This window comes from Thermobia domestica, chromosome 16 (genome assembly GCF_964235325.1).
Source record: "Thermobia domestica chromosome 16, izTheDome1.hap1.1, whole genome shotgun sequence".
Lineage (NCBI taxonomy): Eukaryota > Metazoa > Arthropoda > Insecta > Zygentoma > Lepismatidae > Thermobia > Thermobia domestica.
Window position 1 is genome coordinate 121863074 of NC_137469.1, and position 27578 is coordinate 121890651.

Genomic DNA, 27578 nt, shown 5'->3' on the forward strand with positions numbered 1-27578 from the left:
AGATTCGTAATCAGAAGGTCAAAAACCATAAAGAACACGTACTTTCATTCAGGAAAGAGAGAAAAAAAAAGTGAAAATCTGTAGAACAATGTTACACTATCAACAAAGTTATAAGAAAAGTATATCGAAAACCTAATGCAAGCACTACTTACATCAACAGTCAGCTCATCCACCACTGTACAAGGCCAATATTTGGAAGAATTTCTTTCGCAGGGCATTACTAATTTGTGATCGTCCAAAAGATCTTAATGACGAAATACAGTTTTTATACAAAATAGGACAAAAGAAAAAAAAAAGTTACAAGTTGTGTACTTTACAAAAGCGATTTAATCAAACACGTAGATCGTTGCAAGCCCCAAAAAACACTCATTTCCAAACAAGCAAAAACCTGGATAGCAATTCCTTATTTTCCATAATTATTGACAAAAATTCAAAATTCAAATTGTGGATTTTTGAAAAGCATAACATATCTGCTTCAAGTATCCCACCAAAAAGTCTACAAAAACATCTCACCGGATTTAAAAGTTATTTTGTTGATCCAATAAATAAGTCAGGTATTTACCACGGTCCATGCGAACTCCTCATATATAGGCCAAACGAAACGAACATCAACACTCGAATTAAGGAACATATTACACAATCAAAAAAGTCACAAGAGAGGGCATGTCGAGATTGGCGCTTCATTTAAAACAACATACACATAATATAAAACAGGTTAATGTAATAGGTTCAGCAAAAACAAAGAAACAACTGAAGATTAAAGAATTATTCTTTATTCATAAACACAAACCTGCTCTGAATCTGGATACAGGCAACATTGATAGAATTTGATTACCTTCCTTTGATGCATATTTTGAGTCTAGCAGTAGTGGTGTAATATAAATACCGCGCTTCCTTCGATTCATTTCATTCCTTTTGCACTTCGCTCTGCTCGTAACATTTCAGGATCAATGCTTTACGTTACATTTATTTTATTTAGTGGTATGTATTCCTTGTTTTATACCTTTTATCTCCTTTCCGTTTTAATCCTTTTCACCATGCGACTGAGGACGAAAGCAGCCTTGAGTTCCGAAACATTTGAAAAATATTTAGGCTTTCGAAGGGAGGATTAATTGGTAAGTAACGGTTTTTTTTTTTTTTTATTTATTTATTAATTTATCTCGTATCGTATTTCGTTACAGATTAATAAATGTAATCAGAATAGAATGAAGTAGTCATTACTTGTGAAAACTACTAATTTCAATACACAAACTTGTGTTACAAGAGTTGTTCTGTGTCTTACCGATGGAACGTTTTCCACTTCATCTGGGAATTATTATTATCTGGACGAAAATGCATACAGATAAACTCACAACATAGCTTAAGTATCTTAAAATCTGCTAACTTCCAGAAAATATTTTTCTCTCTCAGGATGAAAGGCAGACTTGTCTGAATTGCATTGTCAATATTAGAATAAAGTGAACATTAACCGATATAGTTCAATAAACAAATCAATAATCAGCATAGATTTAAACTCGTTTAGTATGATAAACTATTTAAGACAGTTTGTAATGTAGTAGCATTACACGGGACAATTTTGACATCGAGACTGTGGATTATCCGTCCGTGGAATTGTTCGTTATGCTGGACAGAGTGAATTACTGTAATGCATATAGCAGATCGTTAAGGCGTCTTAATAGTACCGTTACGCTACTGACGAAAAGGACGCACAACTTTTGTTTATGGTTATTGCGGATCGCAGAGCTATCCACAATATTTTCATAAGAATTAAAGGAAGTTGTATCGTAACCAGTGTCATCGTTTTCGTATGGTATGTCACAACACAACATTCTGTTCAACAAATCTACATTATTGCCGCGTCCGTGTTTGTGGGTACCGCGGTGACAGACTGAATGGAACATGCATTCTGCATCGAACTCCGGTCCAGCATTGGGCGTTGTGGTATGCAGTGTCGTTCGATTTAGTTCCTCCAGCATATAATGCGTATGAAGTAGACGTTCACTGTTGAAGCCTGTTATGGTCTCTCTTTTCAGTTCCTGAATGGGGTAAATTTCCAACAGGATTATGCTACACTCCCTTCCCCCCTTTTCCTCCGTGCCTACGGGAAAGAAACTTCGACATCATGTCGGAACCAGCATTCTATACCTTGTAGTGCTTCAGTAGTTATTAATGTTACAGTAATCTGTATATTCTAGTCGTGTCTCGAGGCGCCGTCACACAGATCTGTAACTGTAATACAGTAATTTCATCCTTGTATGAGAAAGTGTATGTTTGCTATATTTGGCAGTGCTGGCCTCAGTGTTACAATTTTAATGGTCACCATTGTAATTCCACAATAGCACAGATATTACAAGTATGATTTTTTTTTTTTTAATTCAGTACCTGCATCTACAAACTTGAAATTTGCAGTTAATAAGCCCATGCACAAAATTATTTTAATAATTTATTATTTGCCATGTATGTGTTTTTCATCTGTTTGTTGTGAAATGTATCCCTCCTTTTTTCTTTTTTTGTTTCATTTCTATATTTTTATACGTATCACATCATGATACTTAGGCAAATGATACTAATAGAGCAATTTTTGTATTTTTGTAGACTTTAGTTGCTGCGAGAGAAGAAGTTAATGTTTGGGAGAAGAAGTGGAACAGTCATCAGACGCTAGACAAACTACGTAAGAAACAAGAAAAGTTAGAAAATGAATACTATTGGGCTAAAGTAAGTTCGTAGAGATATTATATTAGTTTCTACTATTCTGAAGCTTTCTTTACTCAGTAGCTAAGTGGTAAAATTAACAGTGAGGGCTTGGATCAACTAGTCAAGAGTGAGCTTGTTATCTTCGAAGAAATACTTAGAGAGAAATAAATCAACGAAAATGCTTTTATATGCTTTGGAACGGTAAACGGAACATCTGCTTTGTGTTCAGAAATTACTATGGAGACGATGGAAGAATTACAGTAGCTAAAAGCACTGATCCATGAAGGACTCTAGCTGATCAGACTGTTTAGCGTGTGTGGTCAGCACATTGTTACTGTTGACTTCCTAGCTCTGAGTTTCTCTTCTTGAATTCGAGTATCTCGACCTGATTATGCTTAATCAACAAACCGTATTATATCTGGGACTATGCAAACAAGAGACAGGATGGGTGCATGCTGCTGCAAACAAATTTAGAACCTACATGGAATAAGTTTTCAGCTTTTCGAACGAATAAAAGCAAGGGAATTAGAATTAAAATGAAAAATAAAAAACTGGTTTTAATTCTAATACAGGGTGTCTGTCGGTCGCGAAAGTCACTAAAAAGTCACAAAATTGAGCTTTTGGGTCTCGATTTTTTTTTTTTTTTTTTTTTTTTTTTTTTTTTTGTACAAATATAAGTAGAGACTTTAAAATTTTGTTTTATAAAACGTCAAAATTCACCGCCAAAAGTGTCTATGGTCGGCTTTAGACGCTACCAAATCGTAAGCAAAGCACGGTTCTATCACATGCTTGCAAATTCGGCCTAATTTACACCCAAATTTGCCCTTGAGATTGTCCTTCATCTGGCATCATTCAGCAGGTGATGCAAATTGCATCGCATCGCTGAAACCATCTACGCATTTAATCAGTTTAGTCAATTGTGAGAAGACACCAAGTTTTTATCGCTCCAGGGAACAGTCTTTGAAAGTAGAGATAAGATAAAGATAAGTGCTAAAGAATATAGGTATTGTTATTAGTTTTTCAATGTTACGAAATTTTATGATTTGATAAAGAAAAGGTCACGAAAAAGTAACAAAATTTCATTTTGGGATTTTAGTAGACATCCTGTAATATTTTCTCTGTGGAAGTTAGAAACGTTGTTGTTGTTTGCAGAAATTTAAGGATAGTAAGTATGAAGATAAATATACGTTTAATAAAATTTTACTAAAGGAACGCGTCAATACAGATCATCACAGTTTTCGTAGATATTATTAGACTAGATGGGAACGTACTTATTTACGTATTTCCGGAATTATGTAAGTACCCTGTATGCAAAGATTTTAAATGAAAACTACTTCGAAATATTTGTTTATAACGAATGAGTAAATGTAAAACTCGTAGCATTAAAATCGTTTATGTATTGTGGTTATCATTAACCTTTCGCATGAACGGGTAGGCGGTGCACAGTGGTCGAAATAGGAAAAAAGCTGGACAAAATCCCAAAAATGGACTTTATTACCTGAATGAACGCCTATAGGGTCAATCCATCTAAAGTGGTCCAAAGATGACGAAAATGATTGCTCGACCATCTCTGAAAATTATAGAAATTGGAATGTGATGAACCTTGTTTATCAGAAGGTTAATAACATCATTCACGTTGGCGTATGTACAAGTGTTCCTGAATGACGGCCATCTTTGTTGTCGGTGGAGTGCTAGTTTTTGCATTTGCAAACGTTTACGAAAACTACAGTTGCTCAGGACTTACGAATCAGAAGAACATCAAACAAATACGAATGTTTAAAGGAGAGACTGAGGTACACGGAGAATATAAAATTTTGCATCCAAATAAATATGCAGGGTTGCAAACCAATACATGAAATCAGAAAAAGTACAGAAAATTACACTATTATACGGGTTGTAATTTGGAATGGCATAAAGTGGGAGGTTCACAAATTTTGTACTGAATAGTACTGCATGTAAAGAATCTGTGGAAACATCCACGCTATGATACTACTGGCACCATAGATTTATGGAGGTTCGAAAGTTGAAGTTTGTTATTGGTGCCATGTTTGGGGCGTACTATCTCAGGAGGGCAAAATGCTAAAAATTGCTGCTTAGGCCACAAAGTAATATTGTATGTAAATAAACTATTGCAAAAAAAATCATGACTGATATTACATGGAGAAAAAAGTAAGGACGTGGTAAAAACACAAAGAAAGCACGCGCGTGACGATGATCGTAGCCCGGAAAAATTTAAATGTTTTGATATGTTTCATGCTAGATCTCGAAAACTACACATGGTTCAGCAATTAGGCCCGCTTTTGTTTGTGTTTAGTTGTGCAAAACTTGCAGTGGCGTTCGTTCCGTCTTTCTATCTCCATGATCATCCCACGTCTATATGGCAAGGGGATTAGCTTCCCCTTGCACCCACGACACTCATCGTTGAACTGGACCGCGGTATTAAGGCACTTAATGTATCAGCAAAGTATCATTCAAATTCAATCACAGTTACGGAAGTTAATGTGTTCGCAATGTTGCGTTACACCTATCTATCCTATCCTGCTGAAAATGGCGTATTTGTAGAAAATATTTAAAATGATTGTTGTTTCCCTTCTCTTCTTTAACATTACAGCAATAGCTTTTAGTAGCTGTAATTACAACAAGTTCTCGCAATTATACGATTTAAGCAGTGCTGCAAACTTCAGTAATGTTTTCCATATCTCCGGAACGGTTTGAGGTATCGAAGTGCTATAAACGGCAAAATAATTTACACCACTACAAAGCATACAAGTAACTAGATATGATACTTATCTCAGCATTTTTTTTTTAAATAAAGGCTTTCAAAAAAATTAAAAGTTTCAAGTCCTAGTAACTTCGTTCCTACTCATTCGAAACAAGTCATACCATGGCCAAGGTATCCAACACTAAAGTACTCCAATGTGCATTATTCTGTGCATCTCCGTTATGCTGTATTTGTGTTAGAGGCTTCCGAACTTTGGATGTTTGTGATACTATAACATCCTTAGTTTGCAACACTGAGTAATAAAAGTGATATTTTAAGTTTATATTTAACACGTTGATTTGAAATATGTAATAATTTGACGTAGTGCCATTTGAAAAATATAACTATATTGGGTTGGCAACATTGTTGGGTCTTTCTGTTTAATACATATTAGGGATGGGCGGAACCGGTTCCTAGTAGAACCGGGTTTTCGGATCCAGGTGTGGAACTGTTTCTGAAAACCAGATCTCTAATAACCGGTTCATCGCGAAACCGGTTCTGCTGGAACCGAAACTTTGTTGCCATCCCTCCGCTAAACCCGAGCTGCTGGCAGGCTGTGAACAGTGTGCTGGATGAAATGGTGAAAGCGACAGGCAGATGCCCAGGCGGCGGCCGCCTGTCTTATTTGGCTAAACAACGTGGGTAACTGTCAAACTCATTGGCTAAACAGCTGGCAAACTCATTTGGCTAAAACACCCACTGGTAGACCAAAATTTTTTTCTAGGGGCACAAGCGGGTCTGGGCGGAGAGGGCACAAGCGCGTGGTCCTCTTTGTATTGTTTTGAAGGTGACTTTGTGCCTCTTTACGGGTCTTTGGAGGGCTTTTGGATCCAGGTCTGAAACAAGTTCATAAGGTCCGGTTTCCGGAACTGGGTTTTCGGATCCGCGTCTGGAACCGGTTCCTAAGATGCGGTTCTGGAACCGGATTTTCGGATCCAAGTCTGGAACCGGTTCCTAAGATTCAGTTCCGGTACCGGGCTTTTCAGATCCATGTCCGGTTCTGAAGAGCAGATCTCCAAGAACCAGTCGTAGTTTTCGAGATCTAGCATGAAACATATCAAAACATTAAAATTTTTCCGAGCTACGACCATTGTCACGCGCGTGCTTTCTTCACGTTTTTACCATGTCCTCACTTTTTTCTCCATGTAATATCAGTCATTTTTTTTTCAATAGTTTATTCACATACAGAATTACTTTGTGGCGTAAGCAACAATTTTTAGCACTTTCCCCCCCTGAGATGATATGCCCCAAAAGTGGTATCAAAATCACAAACTTCAACTTTCGGAACCCCATAAATCTATGGTGCCAGTAGTATCAAAGGTGTAGATATTTCTGCAGACATTTTACATGTAATAGTATTCAGCACAAAACCTATGAATCTCCCACTTTACGCCATTCCAAAATACAGCCCCTTTGATAGTATAATTTTCTGTACTTTTTTCTGGTGATTTCATGTATTGGTTTGCAACCTTGCATATTTATTTGGATACAAAATTTTATATTCTCCGTGTACCTCAGTCTCTCCTTTAAACATATGTTTTTGTTTGGAGTTCTTCTGATTCGTAAGTCCTGAGCAATTGTAGTTTTCGTAATCGCTTGCAAATGCAAAAATTCGAACTCCACCGGCAACAAATATGGCCGCCATTCAGGAACACTTGTACATATGACAACGTGAATAGTCTTATTGACCTTCTCATACACAAGGTTCGTCACATTCAAATTTTTATAATTTTCGGAGATGGTCGAGCAATCACCTCTGGACCACTTCGTATGGATTGATCCTATTGTTTTTTAGTAGGTGAATGTCCATGTATATAGAAACAGACCTATGTTTCATCTTGGCATCACTCGTTCATGAAAAAACACTTGTCGAAAGTAAATGATTGGCCGTCCTTGTAAAAATACTTTTCGTGTAGGATGGTATGACGGAATTTTTACTCACAAATATGTTGATAGTTATGAAATGTTAAAATATTCGTACTGTTGATCAAAACAATAGCAATTCTCTAAGGTCAATAGCTGACCTCTGAGGCACTTCATATGATTATTACAACACTATATTCAAAGTTCATACTTTTTATATATTTGCAGACTTTTAAAATTTTCCAAAAAGTCCAAGGTTTCTTTTTTATTTTAATATTTTCTCTCAATTAATGAGTTTTATTAGAATTAGCTGCTCTTACCTGCCCCCTGGCAAACGAAGCGAGTTTCAACGAGTCCAGGCAGTCGCACATTACTCATAGAAACTGAACTGCTAGTAGTCCCCTTCTTCGCGTTGTCTTGGTGGCTATTAGTGTGATCAATGGTATTGTGGAGATGTTAACTATATCCGTAGCTTCTCTCCTGATAGGGATACTAAATGAGGAAGTTCAGGAATCTCGAAACAAAAGACATCCGCAGGTATCGCGACAAACGGTACCAAGAAACGCCAAAGGAAGATACAAACCTAGACTTGCTACATATTTTTCTAACATCGTCTGACCCGATAATTTCAACGCTCAGACTTAGTGTGCCTCAAAAGCATAAGCGTAGCAATATACCGAACGAAACCTTACAACTTTTAAATAGCCATCGCCAATCTCATGTTTGGGCACTAGAGCCTTTTGAAAGTGGTTAATTTCACAATCGATTGTGTGTGTGTGTGTGTGTGACTTCTATTGTGCTTGAATGGACAATTCCTACTTTTTTGTTTTCAGATATGCGTATTGCGAGATAGCTTTCATTTTTGTAAACATTTCGTATACGAACTGACTTTTGGTTAACTTTATCGTTCATTTTTACTGTATATGTATTTTTTCGTTGCTGTCCAAAAACATGTTTATTTTGTTAGTAACGACATCTTTATTCTGCAATTTTAATACGAATAACATTACTTCAAGTTCTGAATTACCTATTTTTTCGTAACTACCCACGATGGTATTTGTAAACCTGATTTTGAAAGCTCACGGATGAAAATGTCAGCTTTCTTTCGCCGCCTACATAGGCAACTCACATCACTATCCATACACGGTAGTTTATTGTACACATTACGACAGAACAATAAACAATAGCCTAACGTGTCTTCCAAAAACACCATACTGACAAAAGCATGCTTTAAGTACGCCCGCAAACAGTTTCGCCGCGTTTTCTCGTCATTTCGACCACTGCGCGGTGCGGCGTAGGTATTAACGGTTAGCGTTCTCGTTTTGTGATTAGGAGATTTGGTGTTCAAACCTACCTCGTCCGTTGATCTCCTTTCTTATGGTTTTCGTAAGTCATTTCAGTGAAAACTATGATGGTATTTAAAAAATATAAACTATGAGCTTCATCCTTCCAAAAATTTCCTCTTATACTTAATTACTGTTTGGATTTCAATATGGCATCAATTTAGAACTATGTTTAAAAATCAGTTTAAAAATTATTCTCTTTAATTTTCTGCAGCTGTAACTGAACGCCTGGTCCGCTTGTAGGTAAATCATAATGTCTTCTGGTCATGATGGTATTGAAAATACAGTGGAATTTTTCCTTTAACCACCCATCTTTCAGGAAATAACTAATTTTCATTATCATCCGTCATCGATGCTCGACAATAATAAACGTACGCACAGAAATAATAGAATAAAGTATTGTATTTCGTTCATTTATAGGCTAAATCGTAGTCTTTCAGGTTTTTTTTTTTTTTTTTAATCAATCAAAAGATCCTATATATATACATATACTTGAACTACATATAGTGTAGTCAAATCCAAACTATCAGTTAACTCAGTATGATGTGCTTATTCCGTAGAAAATACGAAAACGCAATTTAGGTGCCGTTCAGAAATTTTGTGGGCCCTGATCCAAAAACTAATTATTGGCCAAGATCGCAATATTTTGATCCATTTTTAGTTTTCCTAAACTTCTTGTGTTTTATTTCTACAATCAGTACACATACACCTAAATAAATGTGTGGTTTGTGTGAATGTGTAGTGTGCTTTGTTCAGTGTACAGTGTTCCGTTCAACTGAGTTCCGTGGAGCAGCATGTGGTCGAATTTGATGCATTTTGGGAACTATAAACGTGTAATTTTCATTTTATCTGACCAGTGGTGATTGGTTAATAGGAGTATAAGATTAAGGTGATTGGTTAACAGAAACTGTAATGCTGCTTGTAGACGATCCAAGAAAGCTTGAACAAGACCATTCAATACCTCAACTTTACACGGTCAAAGGAGTATTGTTCGAGACACTTGAACAAGAGTCTCGAACGGACTTGAATCAACTTTTACACGATCATAGAGGTATTGAATCTGTTTTATATTCTTGTTAATAGATGGCAGTCCAAAACAAGAGACTGTAACTATGAAAACAAATTAAAGCGAAACTGCGTACTGATTTAGTTCAGACCTGCGCATGAATAGCTATAATATTAGCATGTTTTTCGTAACTTTCTGTAGGCATTTGTAATTTAATAGATTATGTTAAATAATTTAGAAAACAGGCAAATTGATTTTGCAGCAATCCCATCGAATTTTCACTAAGTAGTTTGCCCCTTTTACATTAAATGCGAGTTAGGTTAGGTGACGTTAAAAAAGTAAAGTGCTGCTTAGGTATAAAATCGTTCCCTATACTAAGCTTTTTTTTAAAAAAAAAAATCTGATTCTTCAAATGGGTGCTGATGACAGAACCACACTCAAAAAGAAAAAATCGAACTGTTTCCTAAAATTATGTGTATCACGAGGCAATGACTGCCATTTGATGTTATTTATGCTTTGGCATCGAAGACTGTTTTAAGAAAAGGCTGAAATCACAGAAAACCAAACGAAGCAATGATAATATTTTTCAGCTACAGGACTTACCGCCCATATGTGCATCAGACTTTCTTCACAAATATATCCCTGTTTTGGTACTGGTTAAGAATAACCCGTCAAACGAATAGTAATTTTACTGTTAAAATGTGTGAGTGTGTATGAAGGAGAATTAATTGAGATACCGCAATAATTTCCACTGTTGAAACATGCCTGTATAATGTAGGAAACCAGTATTTTATGTTTAGACGTTTAATGTTACCAGTATCAAATCATTACAACAGCTATAGTTCAGTTCAAATGAGTGAATACGATGTCATGGATTTGTTGCACTATTCTAATTTATACATGATTCTTATTCTTGTACCGTACTATAACCTCCGTCGACGACGCGCCTGCTCCGTACGGACTACTCTCCCGTGGACCCCCTTCAATGCTCCTGCCCCGACACTGTTAAATAGCATTTCGATTTTATTTATTTATTTATTTATTATTATTTTTGCACAGTCTTGTATGTAGCATATGTTAGGATGCACATTTGTACCTTACGGGAAAGCACTAGTAAAATTAATCTGCACGCGTGAAAGCAACCTCTACCTTAAGAAATAACTTCTCAAGTACTACGTATGGATTTCGTGATAAGATAATTAGATTACAGTAGGATAACATGTAATCATTTCCAGGATACTTCAGTTTGCGAGCATATCATCAATCTGTACGCAATTATTTGATATTATCAGAGATTAATAACAGTACAAAAAGTATTATTAAATCAAGAAAAGTCAGTATATTTTTTTTTATTTAATGGACTCTTCTTTCTTAATCTACACCCGGTATTCTTGTATATTAAATTCTCAAATTAATACTTATGCTTCTCATTGCCTCAAAATTTAACAAAAGTTATGGGCATGCAAGCATTATAACTATATAAATCGTGAATATTATCAAGAAAAAATACTAACAGTATCTTCCGTTGCAAATATTAGGTTTGCTTATTATAATACACACTTGGAATATCAGATAATTATGGAAAAGAGTAACGGAAAGATATTTATTCAACTGCAGCTCTGTCTCACGACGCCATCATACTTGTTTTGTATTTTGCTGCACTCAAACTCGAGCGCTGATTGGCTATTGAATGTTCTTGAATTGGATTGTTTAGAACAGGACGAAATTTCTTGAACGAAACTATTGAATTCAAGAGAAAAATGGCGTCAGTGCTGACGTCTGTTTCATTAAATAGTCTTGAATGGTCTTGAACAAGAGTATTGTTCAAGCTTTCTTGGATTGTCTACAAGCAGTATAAGAATAAGTGTACAGGTAGAATTATAGTGAAGAATTGTTTTTCACACCTCAGTCTACCGTACATGAAATTACTGGTATACATATTTTTTACGGCCAAGTCGTACATTCAGCGTAGATCAATAATCCGTAGGTTTTAATATTGATTTTTTCCCTCTAGATTTAAAACTATAATTTTTATTCTAGAATTCTCTTATGTGTGACTTTCACCATAAATCCTTTCAAGTAAATCTTATTTGTAACATTGGTTCTAAATTTTAATTTATTGTGGTTGTACATAAATTGGATTTTAAGGTTTTATTTTATTTTATTTATTTATTTAATTAATTAATTAATTTTATTATTATTATTATTATTTTGTAAATAAAAGTTCCTTGTGCAATTGTTAAAGATTTTATAACTAGCTGTATTACGAATGAGTTAGAGTAACATTAGTAATTTAATTATTGAAAACTAAAGTTGTAAAAGTTTTCTCTTCTGATATTATTTTAGGTAGCATTGGAAGAAAATAAGCTAAAAGATTTGGAGCAAAAATATGAAGTTTTGAAGACAGATTTGGAAGATATTAGCAGGAAACATGAAGATCTGAAAGCCGAAGAATTAGAAGCAAAAGAAAGGCAACGGTATGTTTACCTTTCGATTCCTAGTACCTATGTGATGATTTGTAAGTATTTGCTTATTTGTACAAAGCAAACTAAGTAAATTAATTTACATTGCAATTACAAATAAACAGTAAATAATTAAACTTCCGGGCTTGACAGCTTGCGAGAGGCTATGATCGATCAGACGGGTTTTAGTTGGGTGATGTGTAGTTAGCGAATCGAATCCTTTTGCCGTTATTTCTTGTTTTTCAGACCAAAGTTCTTGTTTTTTTAGACCAGAGTTCTCGTTTTTTTTTTTTTTTTTTTTAAGACCAGAGTTCTTGTTTTTTTTTACCACAGTTCTTGTTTTACAGGCCAGAGTTCTTGTTTTTTAGACCAGAAATTTGATCCTGATTCAAATAACTCCAATTTCCTAAAGAAACTTAGTCATCACTGAAACTTTTGTTCTCTCCTTGGGAATAGAACTTCAGACTACGCAATTAAACTGCATGAGTCTATTATATATGTATTGTTCCTGTTTAGAGACCAGAAATACTTTCGGAGAGAACTGCGATAATGGTAATAATAATGCCCTCTACACTGGTGTAGTGGCTAGTCGTCCTGGGTTCGATTCCCGGTAGGAGAGCACAAAAATTGCACAATCATTCATTTTCTTTTATCCTAAAGGACACATTTCCATGAGATATTAAACTAAAATTTTATTTCATTTCAATAATAAAACAGCCACACACTCTGCACTGGACCACAGGATACTGATTCAATGTATTTTATTACACAGAATCCAAATTTCAAAACCCCATGACGATTGACCTGACAATTCCTTTTTATGGGCAAAAAACTTGAGCGATTTTGAATAGTGAGGATACACGTAACACAGCCATTACAAAAAAATCTATGGATTCGATGTATTTTGTTACACAGAACTTGCTAAAAAAATAATAAAAAACAATGGTTTCTGTTGAACTACACAGGACTTGTACTTTACGTTTTTATATTTTCGAGGTATCTTCGCTCTCGTTTATTATAAAATTCTATTGTTTACTTAAGTTACTTTTGTCTAAGTTTAATTTAGAATCTTTCGTTCTGATGAAATATGATTCGAATATGAATTTTTCCACTATTAATAAAGTTTTGTGTAGAACCATTACACCTCCCATGGAATAACCCTAGACTGTTGAGAAAATCTTCAAAGCTGCGGGAAAGCAAGCGGAAATATCACCAGAAAAATTAAATACTGCGTTGGTCTAACTATAGTACGACTTTCTACACAATACGACCCGAAGTTTAAAAAAAGAAATCATGAAAAATCTTTAAAAAAGTACTTCATCACACACACACACACCTATACACTTAGAAAACATCATTCAATTGAAAATTCACCAATTTAAAGCCCCTTTTAAATTTGAAGTCCAGTTTTTATTACACTTTCTTCTGATAGTTATCACTTCTAACCTTTACCATAATTATCATCTTCAAATTCTTCTTCTACAATTGTTGGCCGTCTGGATAACACACCACGTACAGTCCATCCACAACAGTTGTTAGATCACGTTATGTTGCAGTTAGTACTGCAACATTTATTTACGAACAAAATTATTAAGGGTTTCTCGGAACCTTCGTTCGAAGAAAACATCCCCAAATCCCTCGTGGAATTTTTCGGGACAAATAAAAAATTAAATGAAATATTTATGTTTTAACGTCCCACGCTATGCTGGCTAGGCTAAAGGAGACGGTGATGACGAAAAATGAATGAAATGGTGGAATGAAGAAAGCGGGAGAACCTCGAGAAAACCCACTCACACGGTGTTTGTCCACCACAAAAGTTCACTTGGCGCGAGCTGGGAACGAACCAAGCACCTCATGCACCAGAGGTGAACGTTCCACTACTCAGCCACCGCGGCCCTAGGGGCAAATAAATTATATCATACTATCAGGTTGTTACGAAACATTTATTTATGAAATATAAACAAAATCAAATCGCCCGAAAAAATCCCCCAAAGCAAATCCTCCCTTGTAAAATTTTTCATAATCAATGAGTTATGCCAGCCCATATTGTTCGGTTATAATGAAACATTAACAAAATTGCCTGGGTAATTTCCTGAGAAAATCGTCCGAGAAAAATTCATCCCCATGAGTAAATTACCTCTTTCGGATTTTTCCCAGAGAAATGGTTTGGGGTTGCTAATTAAATATTAATGTATGAAATATAAATAAAATCATTGGAGCCGTTTTCGAGAAACCGTATTTTTTATTTTCATCTTTCAGTAAACTACCATTAATTTTGTGTGCGGGAAGAAAGTTTGAAAAACGCTTCTAGGGGATCTTATAAAAGCCTTAATTTTATTAAAATTTGGTTCTGATACTTTGAATGTTATGATCTCTTAAGTAAGTAAACACATTTATATCGGGGCGAACGGCGGACGAACGAACATACATTAAAAGATAATTTTTTAGGCTTGTAGAGGCTATAAAACAATCTGGTAGGGACCATCTGGTGTGTACCAAGAGTCACTCATCTTTCCTGTGATAGATCTAGAAGCGGTATATCTGTACGGCTAGGGCGTTCGCACTAACGTAAATGGCACTAGTTAATTTGTATCAGTAAGTAGTTTGGGCCCAGTGTCAAATACTTTTATTATTATTATTACACAACCATACACAAACAATAAAAGTTCTGTACACCGGACCCCAGGGTATGAATTCGATGTATTTTGTTACACAGAATCTAGGTTTCGAAACCTTTTGTGTTATGGGTAAAAAACGTGTGTCCTTCGTATCCAAATTCGCTCAAATGTTTCGGCCATAAAAGAAAATTGACAAGGTTTCGAAACTCGAGAAAAATTCACCCATATGAGTAAATTACCTCTTTTGGATTTTTCCCAGAGAAACGGTTTGGGGTTGCTAATTAAATATTAATGTATGAAATATAAATGATACCGTGAATCTTAGGGTTTCCAAATTTGGATTCTGTGTAACAAAATACATAAATAAATAAATAAAAAAAAAAAAATAAAAAATAAAAAATAAAAAAAAATAAATAAATAAAAATAAAAAATAATCATTGCATGCTCCTCCAATTTAGACGTCATTTGCAACTGCCGAAACATTTTCATGGTAGGTTAGCAAGCAAACTACAACTGCCCCGTCAAAGCCGTTAAATGACGAGCTGCAGATAAATGTCTGCAATGTTGCTACTAAGGTTGAACAAAATATTTTTGTATCAATGGTTTTTATGAAGATGTGCAACTAACTTTTTGACTGACCACGTATATATATATATTAATATATATATATATATATATATATATATAGAGAGAGAGAGAGAGAGAGAGAGAAAGAAAGAAAGAGAGAGAAAGAGAGAGAGAGAAAGAGGAGCAAGTTCGAGGCTTCAAAGTTTTTTCTTGTAGTGTGCCACTCTATGAACCGTCCTCCAATCACGTAGCAGTATAGTCTAAAAGAAGAAGAAAGCGTCAGATAGCGCGCTTGTTATTGGCTGTTGATGACTTCATATCCATGAAAACATTCGACTGTTACCACGTCAGGTCAATGAACAAAAGCCGTTCAGCTAGGAAAGTTTACGGAATGTGCGCTAAATTGCACGTTCTTTCAGGACAGCGAGGGTAAACAAGTGGGTTGGGCCAAGCCGAGATTAACAGCTGTGGAAGTATAATTCTTTTAATTCTTTTATTACTCCCTGTTTAAGAAAAGAATTTAATGAAAGCGTTTATAATTTACTTTTCATAATTATTATTCTTTTAGACGTCTGTGATTTTTTTCCTCTGGTAATTTGTTGATACTGAAACGCTCACGTCACGAAGTTCGACTTTATTATTCTTTCCTCACTTCATATCACTTTAGCTTTAAGATTATATGTATGTTGTTCCACAGTTACGTTGAAGAATCATTTGCCAAATCCGCCTTTTCTTCCTCTGTTTTACTTGTCGTTTAGGTTTAGAAAAAACTTCTCTTCCGGTTCAGTGTGTGATCGTTTCACCATCTCACTAGAAAATGTGCGTAGGTGTGTATTTAACGAGACACTATTATATACATGAGCTCCTTCGTCGCTAAACGTTTAGTGTACGCGCCTTAGGCGCGGGAGACCCGGGTTCGATTCCCGGCAGGAGCTTATTGTGCTTCGGATTCCACGCTAATCAGTAGGTTCCGTCTCATATAGCCTCGCTGCTGAAAGGGACGTTGAACTCAACTCAACTCACCTACTATAGATATTTTTAATTAAAACTTGTTCCGAGAACTAGGTATTTCACGAATCTAGTCACGAAAAGTGCAGCCCTTCCATTGGTCTGGTGGCTAGCGCACGTGCCTTTAGTCTCGCACGATTCGATTGTCTGTGGAAGAGTCTTGACAATTTGAACACATTCCAACGTTTCGGACTTCACTTTAAATTAGCCCACGTCACATAGGTTTAGTATTGAAAAGGAACGGTAAATTCGAACCAACCGATGAAAAGTGCAAGTGCGCAACTCATATTTCACTTTTGTGTCCGGTGTCCTGCTCGCGCTGTAGTATATTGATACACAAGGGACAAAGATAACTTATATTTTCCAAAGACGTTTCTGTTAAGTTTACTGGTCTAGATAGGGCGTAGTCTAGAAAAATCATTACATCAAGTATATTTAACGTAGATTTTGTCTATCACGAAAGTGAAGTAGACAGACGGACAGATACAAATGCTGGTTGAGTCAAATGGTAGAAACTCGCTACGTTCGTTTCAATTACATATTTATATTCAATTACGTATGTATATTTAGTTTCATGTAAACTTATTTCTATAGTTTATCAATGAAAGAAAAATCTAGAACATCTTTACTTTTGACCTAAAATTATACTTGCTACTTTACATTATTATCTTAAAAAAAAAATCTAATAGGATGAAACCAAATCTAAAATTATAATATCACATTGTATAGCTATTTCTTCCACGAAAAGAGAAAAGTTAATGTTCGAACATTAACTAGACTTGTAGGTAAGAACGATACTCATCATGCCAAATATTCACGTGGTACACTCCTGCGATAAAATTTAAACATTCAAGTGATTTTTTTTCTTTTTCGTTGTGTGGAACTTAACATATAACAGTTTTTGTGTATTCCTTCCTTCCTTACACTATTGTTTTATGTGTTGGGTAAACTACAGTTGCAAATATAATATATATATTAACAATATTAACAGCTTTAAAAATTTAATAAGGCCAATCAAATCCATACGTGAACTGATTTTTCCATTACTACAAGGGAAATATATACTATCCTGCAAACAAACAAAAGTTTTTTTTTTTTGGGGGGGGGGGGCAGGTAATGCCTATCTTGGATTAAGGTTCTGTCATTTGACTTTTATTAAAATGCCTGTCCTAAGAGTGAGAGGTCCTTTCGATGTGTGCCAAAAGTAGATTATCTCACGAGTTTTTCATGTTAGGGAGACAGAACTTGGTGTATAAACTCCTTATTAAAAAAAAAAAAAAAACGGGCATGTGCCCCCAACGTTTTCGGAAAGTCGGCTTTTAATGGGAAAAAGGGCAATGTCCAATCTTTTATCAATATATCAAAAAATTACATAGATTGTCTCATAATCATGGGGAAACGAATGATACGTTTGAAATATTCTTTTTTAATTAACACTTGGCTCAGACCAGGTTTTGTTATGTCACTTTTAGTAAAATACGTATCCTAAGGGAAAGGGCTTCAAAATGAATGAAAATAATAATAATAATAATAATAATAATAATAATAATAAAATTTCACAGGAACCCTTCAATTTAGGGAAATGAAACTCAATGTATAAGCTCATTATTTAAAAAGAAACGAATACTTATCCTACCTTTTTTGGAAATTCCGCGTTTAGGAGGGAGAAGAAGTAACTTGAAATAATTTTGCTTACATATTCAAATAAACGTTATCTCTATCACAGGAAAACGACTACACCACTTGAAATTAATTTTTATGATCATAGCATGTTTTGGAGCCGCCATTTTATAATGTCACTTTCATTAAACAATATTTATATGGAGGAGGAGAAATTCAAAGTGTATGTGAAAAATAGAGTATCTTACTAGCCTCATAAGTTTGGAAGATGAAACTCAGAGTATAGATTGATTATTAAAAATAAATTGACACCTGTCCCAGCGTTCTCGAAATTTTTCCTTCTTGGGGGGAAAATGGACAGTTTCTATGCCCATATTTTGATTTTCCATTTCAGAAAATAGCCAGAGTGAGATAAAAGTTGAACCGTTTAAATGAACATTTGAGTATGGGTCTAGTTAATACTTGGGTCAACGTGGAGTTTTATACGTCGATTAAAATGCGTATCCTAAGGGGCGGGAGGGTTTAAATATAACTTTGAAATATTCTTCATAGACTTCTTTTCTTGCGAAGAACATGCATTTCAGTTAGTAAAATATATATAAGAAAAAACTATCCGTTCTTTACACACGAAAGACACAGAAAGGGCTTTTAATTTATCTTTATCGAGATATATTTTGGAAATACTTTTTTCCTAAATTAGTCAACTAGGCTCCTAGAGCATCCGACCTGAATCCAGTGGAAAATCTATGTTCATAAGTTACTAGAAATCTACAGGAAAATTGACCTGACAAAATACCAAGGAAAGCTGACAAGCTATAGAAGTTAGTTCTTAATGCATGGGAAGAAGTGGCAGTGTGACACCTTGTATATATATATATAAATGAAAGTCACTAGGTTTGTGACTTAATAACTCGTGAACGACCCGACCGATCTCGAACAAATTTTCAACATAGATGAGGTTCGGGCCTGGGATGGTTTTCATCGTTTCACTTTGATAGTGCAACTTAGGGAAGCGGGGAGATATTTAAGATCGAAATGGCTGATATTAGTGTCGAATCAATAGTTTTCTGGGCCGCTGAGAAGAACAGTGACACTTCTAATGCTGTTTAAATCCAAATTCAGCCATTTATGCCCAAAATGAAACCTACTGTCCCCGTGCGAAGAATGGTATTCTGCTGGTATAATATAAAGAAAAGAAAAAAACGCAAACTGGTAAATAATAAAAGATATAAATGAAATGAATACAAATACACAAAATAATGATGCTAATAAGCGCGAAGTTGTGAGGGAAAAGATCCACTTGCTATATAGAGTCAATCCATTCTAAGTAATCGAGCATGTACTCGCTCGGCCATCTCCAAAAAATCTAATTTTTTCATAAATGTTTATCCTATATCAGGGTACTTCAAAACCACGATCACTGGATTTTTCGAACATCTCATAGCGACGCAGCGGTTGCCGCCATTTTGCGTTTTCTCGATTTGAGGCATTTACGGATTATTCAATATCTCCACATGAGTTGGTTCTACCGAAATCAAAATTGCTGTCAAAGTCTCCAACTTGTACAGAGCTAAAACTTTGTCCTTTTAACATTTTGCCTAAAACCACTTGAAAGGGGTGAAATCAGGGCCTACAAGTAGCAGCATCTTTGGACATTGAGGACATGTTTTGGAAGAGGTAGCAATTGACGTAGAGGTCTGAATTTGTGTGTGCATGTAGTCAGTGGTCATAAGTTTATACACAAAAATTTGCAAACCTGTAGCTGCTATCAAAGGCCTGAGAAACAATCGTAAAGTTGAGGAATTATGCCAATTCGGCATGTTTCACTGTCCTATATCTCCAATGGGCCTGGATAAAAGAAAATCTGAAACTTTGGGAATAGTTAGTCCTTTTGATATACCATAATTCAGAACAACAGCGTGTTTTGTGTTTTTGAGCAGAAGGGTGTCAAAGTATTAAGGAATGACGTCATACTCTAGGACATGTTTTCTTCACGTATTCAACTAGAAACTCATTGTTGTGAAGTAATATAAAGTAGGATGATTGGTTAGTCCAGTCAAGGCTCCCAAGCTCATTTCTTTCCTCTAGTTGTGACACTGTCTTATCACCCACAGCAGCACTGGTGAAGAATGCTACTATCAGCAGAAGACGAGAAAAGTCAAAATATGCACTTGACAAAAAGTCTGTTAGTGCTCATTGCTCTTGCTGTTTGCTATATCAAATGATATTCAATCCTGTTTATTCTTGTTTTAACTGTCAACTCATGCAGGAGACTATTGTCCTTTAGTTTGATCTGTATTCCGCAGTCAGTGTTTACAGTGAGTGAGTGTTCTTTCCTTTACTTTGCAAATGATAAAGGTAAGGATTCGTTTAATATAGAGGTTTGAAATTTGGTAAATACATTTTTAATTAAAAATAAGGAAATATATTGTAATAAACTTATTTGTGCATTATTTTTGGGTGCCCAGCTCAGACAGTTTAATGCTTTTATTTTAAACGGCTACTGCCTTTAAACAAATAGTATAACTAATCGTTGCACGTTCCCGCAACGGATGTATATCAGCAACGAGGCAAACGAAGCAGCCCACGGCCTTGGCAATCAACAGCAGTCAATCACAGTCCTACTTGTGCTTACGTCACTTTGGTAGGTGGGACTCACGTGAAAAGCGGGGACAAAGCGGAAGCTGCGTGACGTAGCCGGCATTCGGCGCCAAGACATTTTTCGAATAGATGGATTTTCTACTCACTGCAACAAATAGTTTACATAACAAATGTAAAGTTTTGCATATCCATTTATATTTTTGTATCCACATTTTATATTGATGTCATTTGAAGAGATGTAAGTATCTAGCTTAGTATCAAATATAATCACTGTTTTATGCGTATCATTGGCATTATTCTGACCCTTAAATTGTCACCTCGTGTTCTTAATTTTGGTGTGCATGGTGAAATATATTGATATGAACGAATTTTCATTGTGTTCTTTTTCAGTTCAAATGGTGTTGAAGTTTAATTCTATTCGTAAGTTTAAGGTTGTTTGATTTTTTGCCTATGTGTGGTTAGCGGTGAAAGAAGCTATTACTCTAGTAATAACCTGTTTCGTCATTAACACTCTGGGTGAAATATTCGATCAAGGACTATCTAATGTAATGCTTACTCTACTTGGATTCTCATCCTATGGGGTAAACATCACAATGTGTGCAGCGTTTGTAAAAATTCCGCTTCTAAGGATGGAAAGTAACTCCTTTTTGTAATACCCAAATTTCCGTATCTTTATTTAGAAAATGCCCGATGTAAGCATGCTCAAGTTGAAGGTGCAAAATTCGGTGCATAAACTCTTAATTACAAGTAAGGAAATACTGTCTGGAAACTCATCTCAAAGAAAGAAAAGATGGAAATATATAAAATATTCAAATTTTACTGTCTTTATTCCGAAATTGGTCAATATTGGAATTTCCTTAAGTTGGAGATGTGCTCTGCGGCACACAATCTGTTCATTAAAAATGCATTATTTTCCATTTTAAAAAGCTCATATTTGAAGGGGAAAAGGAGAATGATGTTTACAATATTCAGATTACAAGTTCAATTGCAATTTCCAGTTGTATATTTATTGGGAATGGCGCAAACTTCATAACGAGGAACTACATAATTGATATGATTTACCAAACATTGTTAGAGTCGTCAAGTCTAGGAGGCTTAGGTGGGCGGGTCATGTAGCTAGAATGGAAGAAAGTAGAAACGCTTTCAAAGTCTTGACTGGAAGACCAATCGGAAAACGACCATTAGGAAGACCTAGGCGCAGATGGGAGGACAATATTAAGATGGATCTCGCAGAGATTGGAATACAAAGTAGAAACTGGATGCAGTTAGCTAAGGATAGAAGTCAGTGGAGAGCTTTTGTGAACGTGACATTCAACCTCCGGGTTCCATAGGCCATAGAGTTAGTTAGTTAGTTGTGTATTTATTACATCTTTCTGTAATGAGAAAGGATAGTTTTGTTAGTATTGATAAAATTTAGTGACCATTTATCTTCTTACACAATAATTTCTTTTGTCCGCAGTAGTCATTTCAGGTTTTGCTCGAGGGACAAGACTCTCCGATATAGAAAAACAAACAGCCCATTTTATGGGCCTAACCTGCTCCAACGCCATCCGCTAGCGACCGGCTGATCCACGTTCAGCGTACCGGCGAGCAGGTGGTCAGCACGCTGCAACGCCCTGTCCCTAACAGGCGTATCAGGAATTATCTAGACCTAGTGGCCGTCACGTCTTGTTTTCACATGACTCCCTAGTTTGCACCACGACGCTAGGTGGACGCCGAAAATTGGGAAACACCCGCTGGGAATCGAGTCCGGGACCATGCGGACGTGAGTGCAACGTTCTAACCATCAGACTCGTCGTCCCCTTCTCCGATATAGAGTTGCACGTTTTTCATTAGTACTAGCTGAACCTGCGCTCTCTACACAGCGCATCATTCACATATGAGCATGAATCTCCTCACATCTGTACATGTCCCTTTACAGACAAAACTTAAAGACGTCGTGATAAAAATCGGCAAAGGATACTGTAAAGGGGAGATTTTTTCGATTATCACTGTACAACAAATTATAACTTTTTTTCATGCTTAGTAAAAGTTTTATCATGGTAATTTAAAACTTTCTTTTTAATTGTTTTTAGGAATTGCATAATATAGACAGATCCTTAACACACCTTTTGATGCACTGAAACATCAGCAATGTTGCCAATTCAGAGTGTTAATGTATGAAAACTACAATTTCTCCAGTTCCTCCTTACAGAGCCCTCACCCGATTAGTTATCGGTGGAAATGAAAAATTCTTTTTTCTGCTCCATAGTTTCCAAGCTACTCCAACGAAACAAACTGAAAATTAACGACAGAACATCCATAGGTATAAGTTATGAGTCAATTTACATGCTTTGCAAGAAAATTGATTTACACTTTCGGCTACATCTGGCAACACTGTGTTGTTCTTACTGTGCTTCAATCATTGCCTCCTAGTTTAAAATAATATGCATGAACAGAGCTTTATTTTGGTATAACCATTATTTGTGTATCGCTTTAGGTTCAAAAGTTTTACTATTCCAAACTCCGGGTTGCATTGTATATTGGACACCCTGTTTATATATATATATATATATATATATATATATATATATATATATATAGATAGATAGATAGATAGATAGATAGATGGATAGATACAATATATATAGAAAATGACCGATATTAATGCGGAATCCATAGTTTTTGGGGTCGCTGGGATAAACAGTGATACTTACCGTGCCATTCAGGACCGTAGCTTGGGATCGGGAGAGACGGGATATATATATATATATATATATATATATATATATATATATATATATATATCGAAAATGACCAATACTAGTGTCGAGTTCATAATCCCCGTTCATTTGTAACGGTTTTCGTGACCTTTATGACCAAAATGAAACGTATTCTCCCCGTGCGAGAACGGGTATTTTGCTAGTCTTTTATAATAACGAACGAAAATTTCACATGTTAAATTCTTTAATGCATTTCTCGCTGCTGAAATTTACGCACTTCTGTGTTGTATGTGTAAATAAGATCATCTCTCTTTTTGAGTTGTTTGAAAAATATAAAAATGATAAAGAGGGATTTTTGTCAGAAATAAGAAAACTAAAAAGTAAAATTAAAACTTGTTGCTTCAAGTATATTTCGTGCTAGCGAAATTCATTGTATATATGCTGCAGACACGTTACAGCAAATACGACTGGCATCAGGCGAAGAAATAGTTTTTAAAATATATTTTCCGGGTTTTGCCAATATTTCTGAACATAAGATTTTTGCTAATGGGTACAAAATTTCCGGAAATTTTACACAGCACAAGGAAGGTATATATCTCCATAAAACATATATTTGATTTTAATATAGCCGTATTAACAAAAATGATTTTGGCACTGTTCTTTTAACACTCCTGCTATAAAGCGAGAACTTCATAAGATACTTAAGATAGTTTAAATGTGTCTATATTAATTAATCTAGCTAGGAGTATATTCTAGTATCTTTTGTAGCTATAACTTCATTCTATCACGGTGATAACTTTAAAGAAGTGGTGCTCATATATTTGTTGCCTCAAAATTTCCCTATTCTAATGCAAGAAACATCATCACTCAATGGTCTTAACTGTAAACTAATAAATATAAAGTAGTTTTCATCTTAAAAGCATAATGTTTTAAAATATTCGAAAATTTCAATTTTTCCCAAATTTTCCATTTTTTCTAACCAAAACGTTTTTTTTAAACCAAAATGTGCTGTTTTTTCCCAGGCCTTCACTCCATTTGTCATGCATGAGTTAATTGTAAGAAACTGAAGTTTTTGTTTTTTCTTGTAAATAATGTCAGTGGTGTATGGCAGAATAATTTTTGTCGAAGTTTTCTATTGAATTGTTTGTATATTCAGAGGTATCCAAGAATAAGTTGTATGCCACTTTTGGACGGAAAGAGCTTATGTTCATATGTAGAGCGGATTATATGTCATTTTTCCCCTTGCATGTAGTTCCGAAAAAAAGTTCAAATCCTCACGAATCACGTGAACAAGATCATTATACCTAGATTTTATTTTACATATTATTACATATTTTACTCAATATTACATATTTTCAGGCATTTTACATAAAATCAAATATTTTAGCAGTTTTTTGTAATTCCTGACCATTCTCTATTTGTGGATTGTAGCATTAAGTACTTCACTGAAACATTAATAAGTATCTCGACTGATCCAATTTTTAATCCCATATAACCGCTGGTTCGGAATTGGAATAGCATTTCAATTAAAAAAAAAAAAAATCTCATAGGTAATCAAACAGAACTTAATCAAAAAATTCGAAGCGTCACTTTTCAGTATCGCAATCACTATATGGCTTGAGAAAAATAATTTTAAAAAAAGCAAAAACAAAAAGTAATCGCGAGTGACTCTGAACCAGTGAAAATTTACAGCAGCAGCGTACCTGAAAGCCTTAAAAAAAAAAAAAAAAAAAAAAAAAAAAAAAAAAAAAAAAAAAAAAAGCAAATAGTTAATCTTATAGCACTTTACTCTCTCTCGTTCATACAATTAAAAAAAACTGGTTGGTGAATGCAAGAACATGGCAATTAAACAGATAAATTAAATTTTTGGGACAGTTTTACTTAGCTTCAAAAATTTTTAGATTTAAGGTACAATATACAATTAAATATAGACAAACAATAACAATAGCTAACGATTAGTGTTCTTTCAGCGATTTTGTATAGTATCAAAAGTGGAACTCACTGTATTTAACTCAATTCAATTTGGCCTATAAAACCAAACATTTAATGATCAATAGAGAATTATAAGCTTAAATTGCGAACACCCTTTCTTCGTTACAAATGTATTAACTTTAAATGGAATCGATGTGGAGAATTTTGGCTCAAAAGATATTCAGTGTATAATTTAATTAATAGTTTTTTTTTTTTTTTTTTTTAACGTGTGCATTCAACACCCAGTGACTATTTCTACTGTTTCTAAGTAATAGCAAAAATACATTCTTAAGTACTTACCACTTCACATTTGGAAAATTAGAAACAGAAAGGAAAGATTATTTTTTACCCCAAAGGCTGGCTCCACAGTCTAAGACCTTCCTCTCTTCTACTATAGTGCAACAATTTTTAGCAATAAATTTAATTATTTCAGTGCTTATTAATTTTAAACACCCTGTATAATCTTACTGTGTTAATTTTACAGTTAAATAATTTGCTTTAATAAGTCTAAATTTAACGTAATTTTCTGCCTCAATTCGAACAAACTGGTACTGTATTTTATTTCCTTACTCCTCTGAAAACTCCCTATATAGTCTCGTTAAATTTATTCAATTAGAAATCTACCGTTTATTAACTTAGTTTTGACCTCTTTAACCACTACTCTTAGCGAAAACTACTTAATTCAATTTACACCCACTAACATGTTTAGCCACTCTTCTACGTACTAGCTCTGTCATTCCACTGCGTAGTTTAATTCCAATTTTTACAACCTTAGAAGTAAGTAGAAAAAGTCATTTAGAGATTACTTAATCTTTACAAGCTCACTTTTTTTTTAATTAATCTCACTTTTAATTGTTAACTTTGTTAAATTCTCGCAACAAGACGGTATAAGAGGAGTCCTAATACAACTTCAACTAAATTGAGATAGCCTACATAGCCTAACAATCTTGCCTATCAACCTGTAGCAAACTGACGTTAAGTTACTTCTTCATACATAAAAAAAAAAAAAAAAAAACCTCTACAATCACTGAATTAATTCAAATTAATTCATGGTATTCTTTATATTGGATTTCAGCACTGACAAGGAAGGAGAATTGTAATACGAATGCACCGACTTTAACCGTAAGCTGCTACATGTAGGAATTCTTCCACTAGTTCCATGTATTACACCTTCAAACCAAGTGACGAGGCATAGCTAGCACGAGGCAACCAAAGCCACAAAAGGGGGCGTGTCGCTCACTTTCCCGTCTTCCCGTGCTACGTCATTCAAACACACAGCTAACGAAAAGAAAAGGTGTTTCGCTTACAACTTCAAGCTTTTACAGAAATAAGAGCAAAACAAAGAAAAACAAAAACGAATCCTTCCTAGCCAATCCTATTCCAATCTTTAAAAAAAAAACTTAAATCAATTTCTTTCTCTGCCCTTTTTAAACAGTAAATTTACTTCACAACAACAGAATTGAATATATATATATATATATATATATATATATATATATATATATATATATATATATATATATATCATAAAAATAGTGTAGCGTATTGGAAATCGCTACAGGATGTTAAAAGGAATACAAAACAATCTTGCAGAAATGTTCCTGGAATTTCCGAGAAATTTGCCCTGTCCTGCACTGCATTCCAAGCTTTAGGAGGGGGGAGGATTAGAAGGTCAAACCTAATTTTAGATGTCTGGCATTGAAGATTTCACTGCTTGAGGACAGTTCATTCTGTCACTCTTTCAAGGAAAGTCACCCTGTCAGTTTCATCCCTCCATGCTGTCTGATACAAAAGTAGCCATACTGTCAAAATTTCTTATAGGAACAAACGTTGTCTTGTGGACATGTTTACCGTGGATTGAGGTTTTGCGTATTGATATTTCGTCATGGCACCGGTTGCATCATCGCTAGCATCTAAGTTAAAATCGTGGATTACTGCAGATGATGCTTTTACAACCGATGATAAGGTGGTGATTTGTACAGTATGTGACAAAACAATAAGTTGCTCCATGAAATCGCAATTGGAACAACATATACGAACCGCGCTTCACACGAGAAAGAAAGAGGAATGTTCTTCTCACAAACAAGTTCTTTTGACGCAGATGCGACAGGGATAATCTTAATCGGAGAATGAGTTTTTCGCGGACATGTGTGGTGCAATGGCAGCTGCAAACATTCCTTGGACTAAGCTTCAAGTGGCAGAATACCGTGATTTCTTGAAGAAGTATTGCAAGCGAAATATCCCGGACGAATCTACACTGTGGAAAAACTACTTTCATGCTTGCTACAACAAAAGTGTCGAAGCAATTCGCGCTCAGATCGGTGATTCCTATATATGGGTGGCTGCGGAAAAAACCATCCAC

The 27578-nt window shown here is 35.0% G+C and overlaps 1 protein-coding gene across 4 annotated transcripts in view; it reads left to right on the forward strand.

Moving 5' to 3' along the window:
* LOC145673384 (structural maintenance of chromosomes protein 6-like) overlaps positions 1-27578 on the forward strand; it is a 228280-nt gene that overhangs the window by 69052 nt on the left and 131650 nt on the right. For all 4 annotated transcript variants that reach the window (XR_014128748.1, XM_081743034.1, XM_081743033.1 and 1 more), the window contains exons 6-7: positions 2596-2715; positions 12014-12144. Coding sequence is in view for 3 of the 4 variants with exons in the window: in XM_081743034.1 (XP_081599160.1) it covers positions 2596-2715; positions 12014-12144 (251 nt within the window). In the remaining variant the exon portion in view is untranslated. The remainder of the gene's footprint in view (positions 1-2595; positions 2716-12013; positions 12145-27578) is intronic.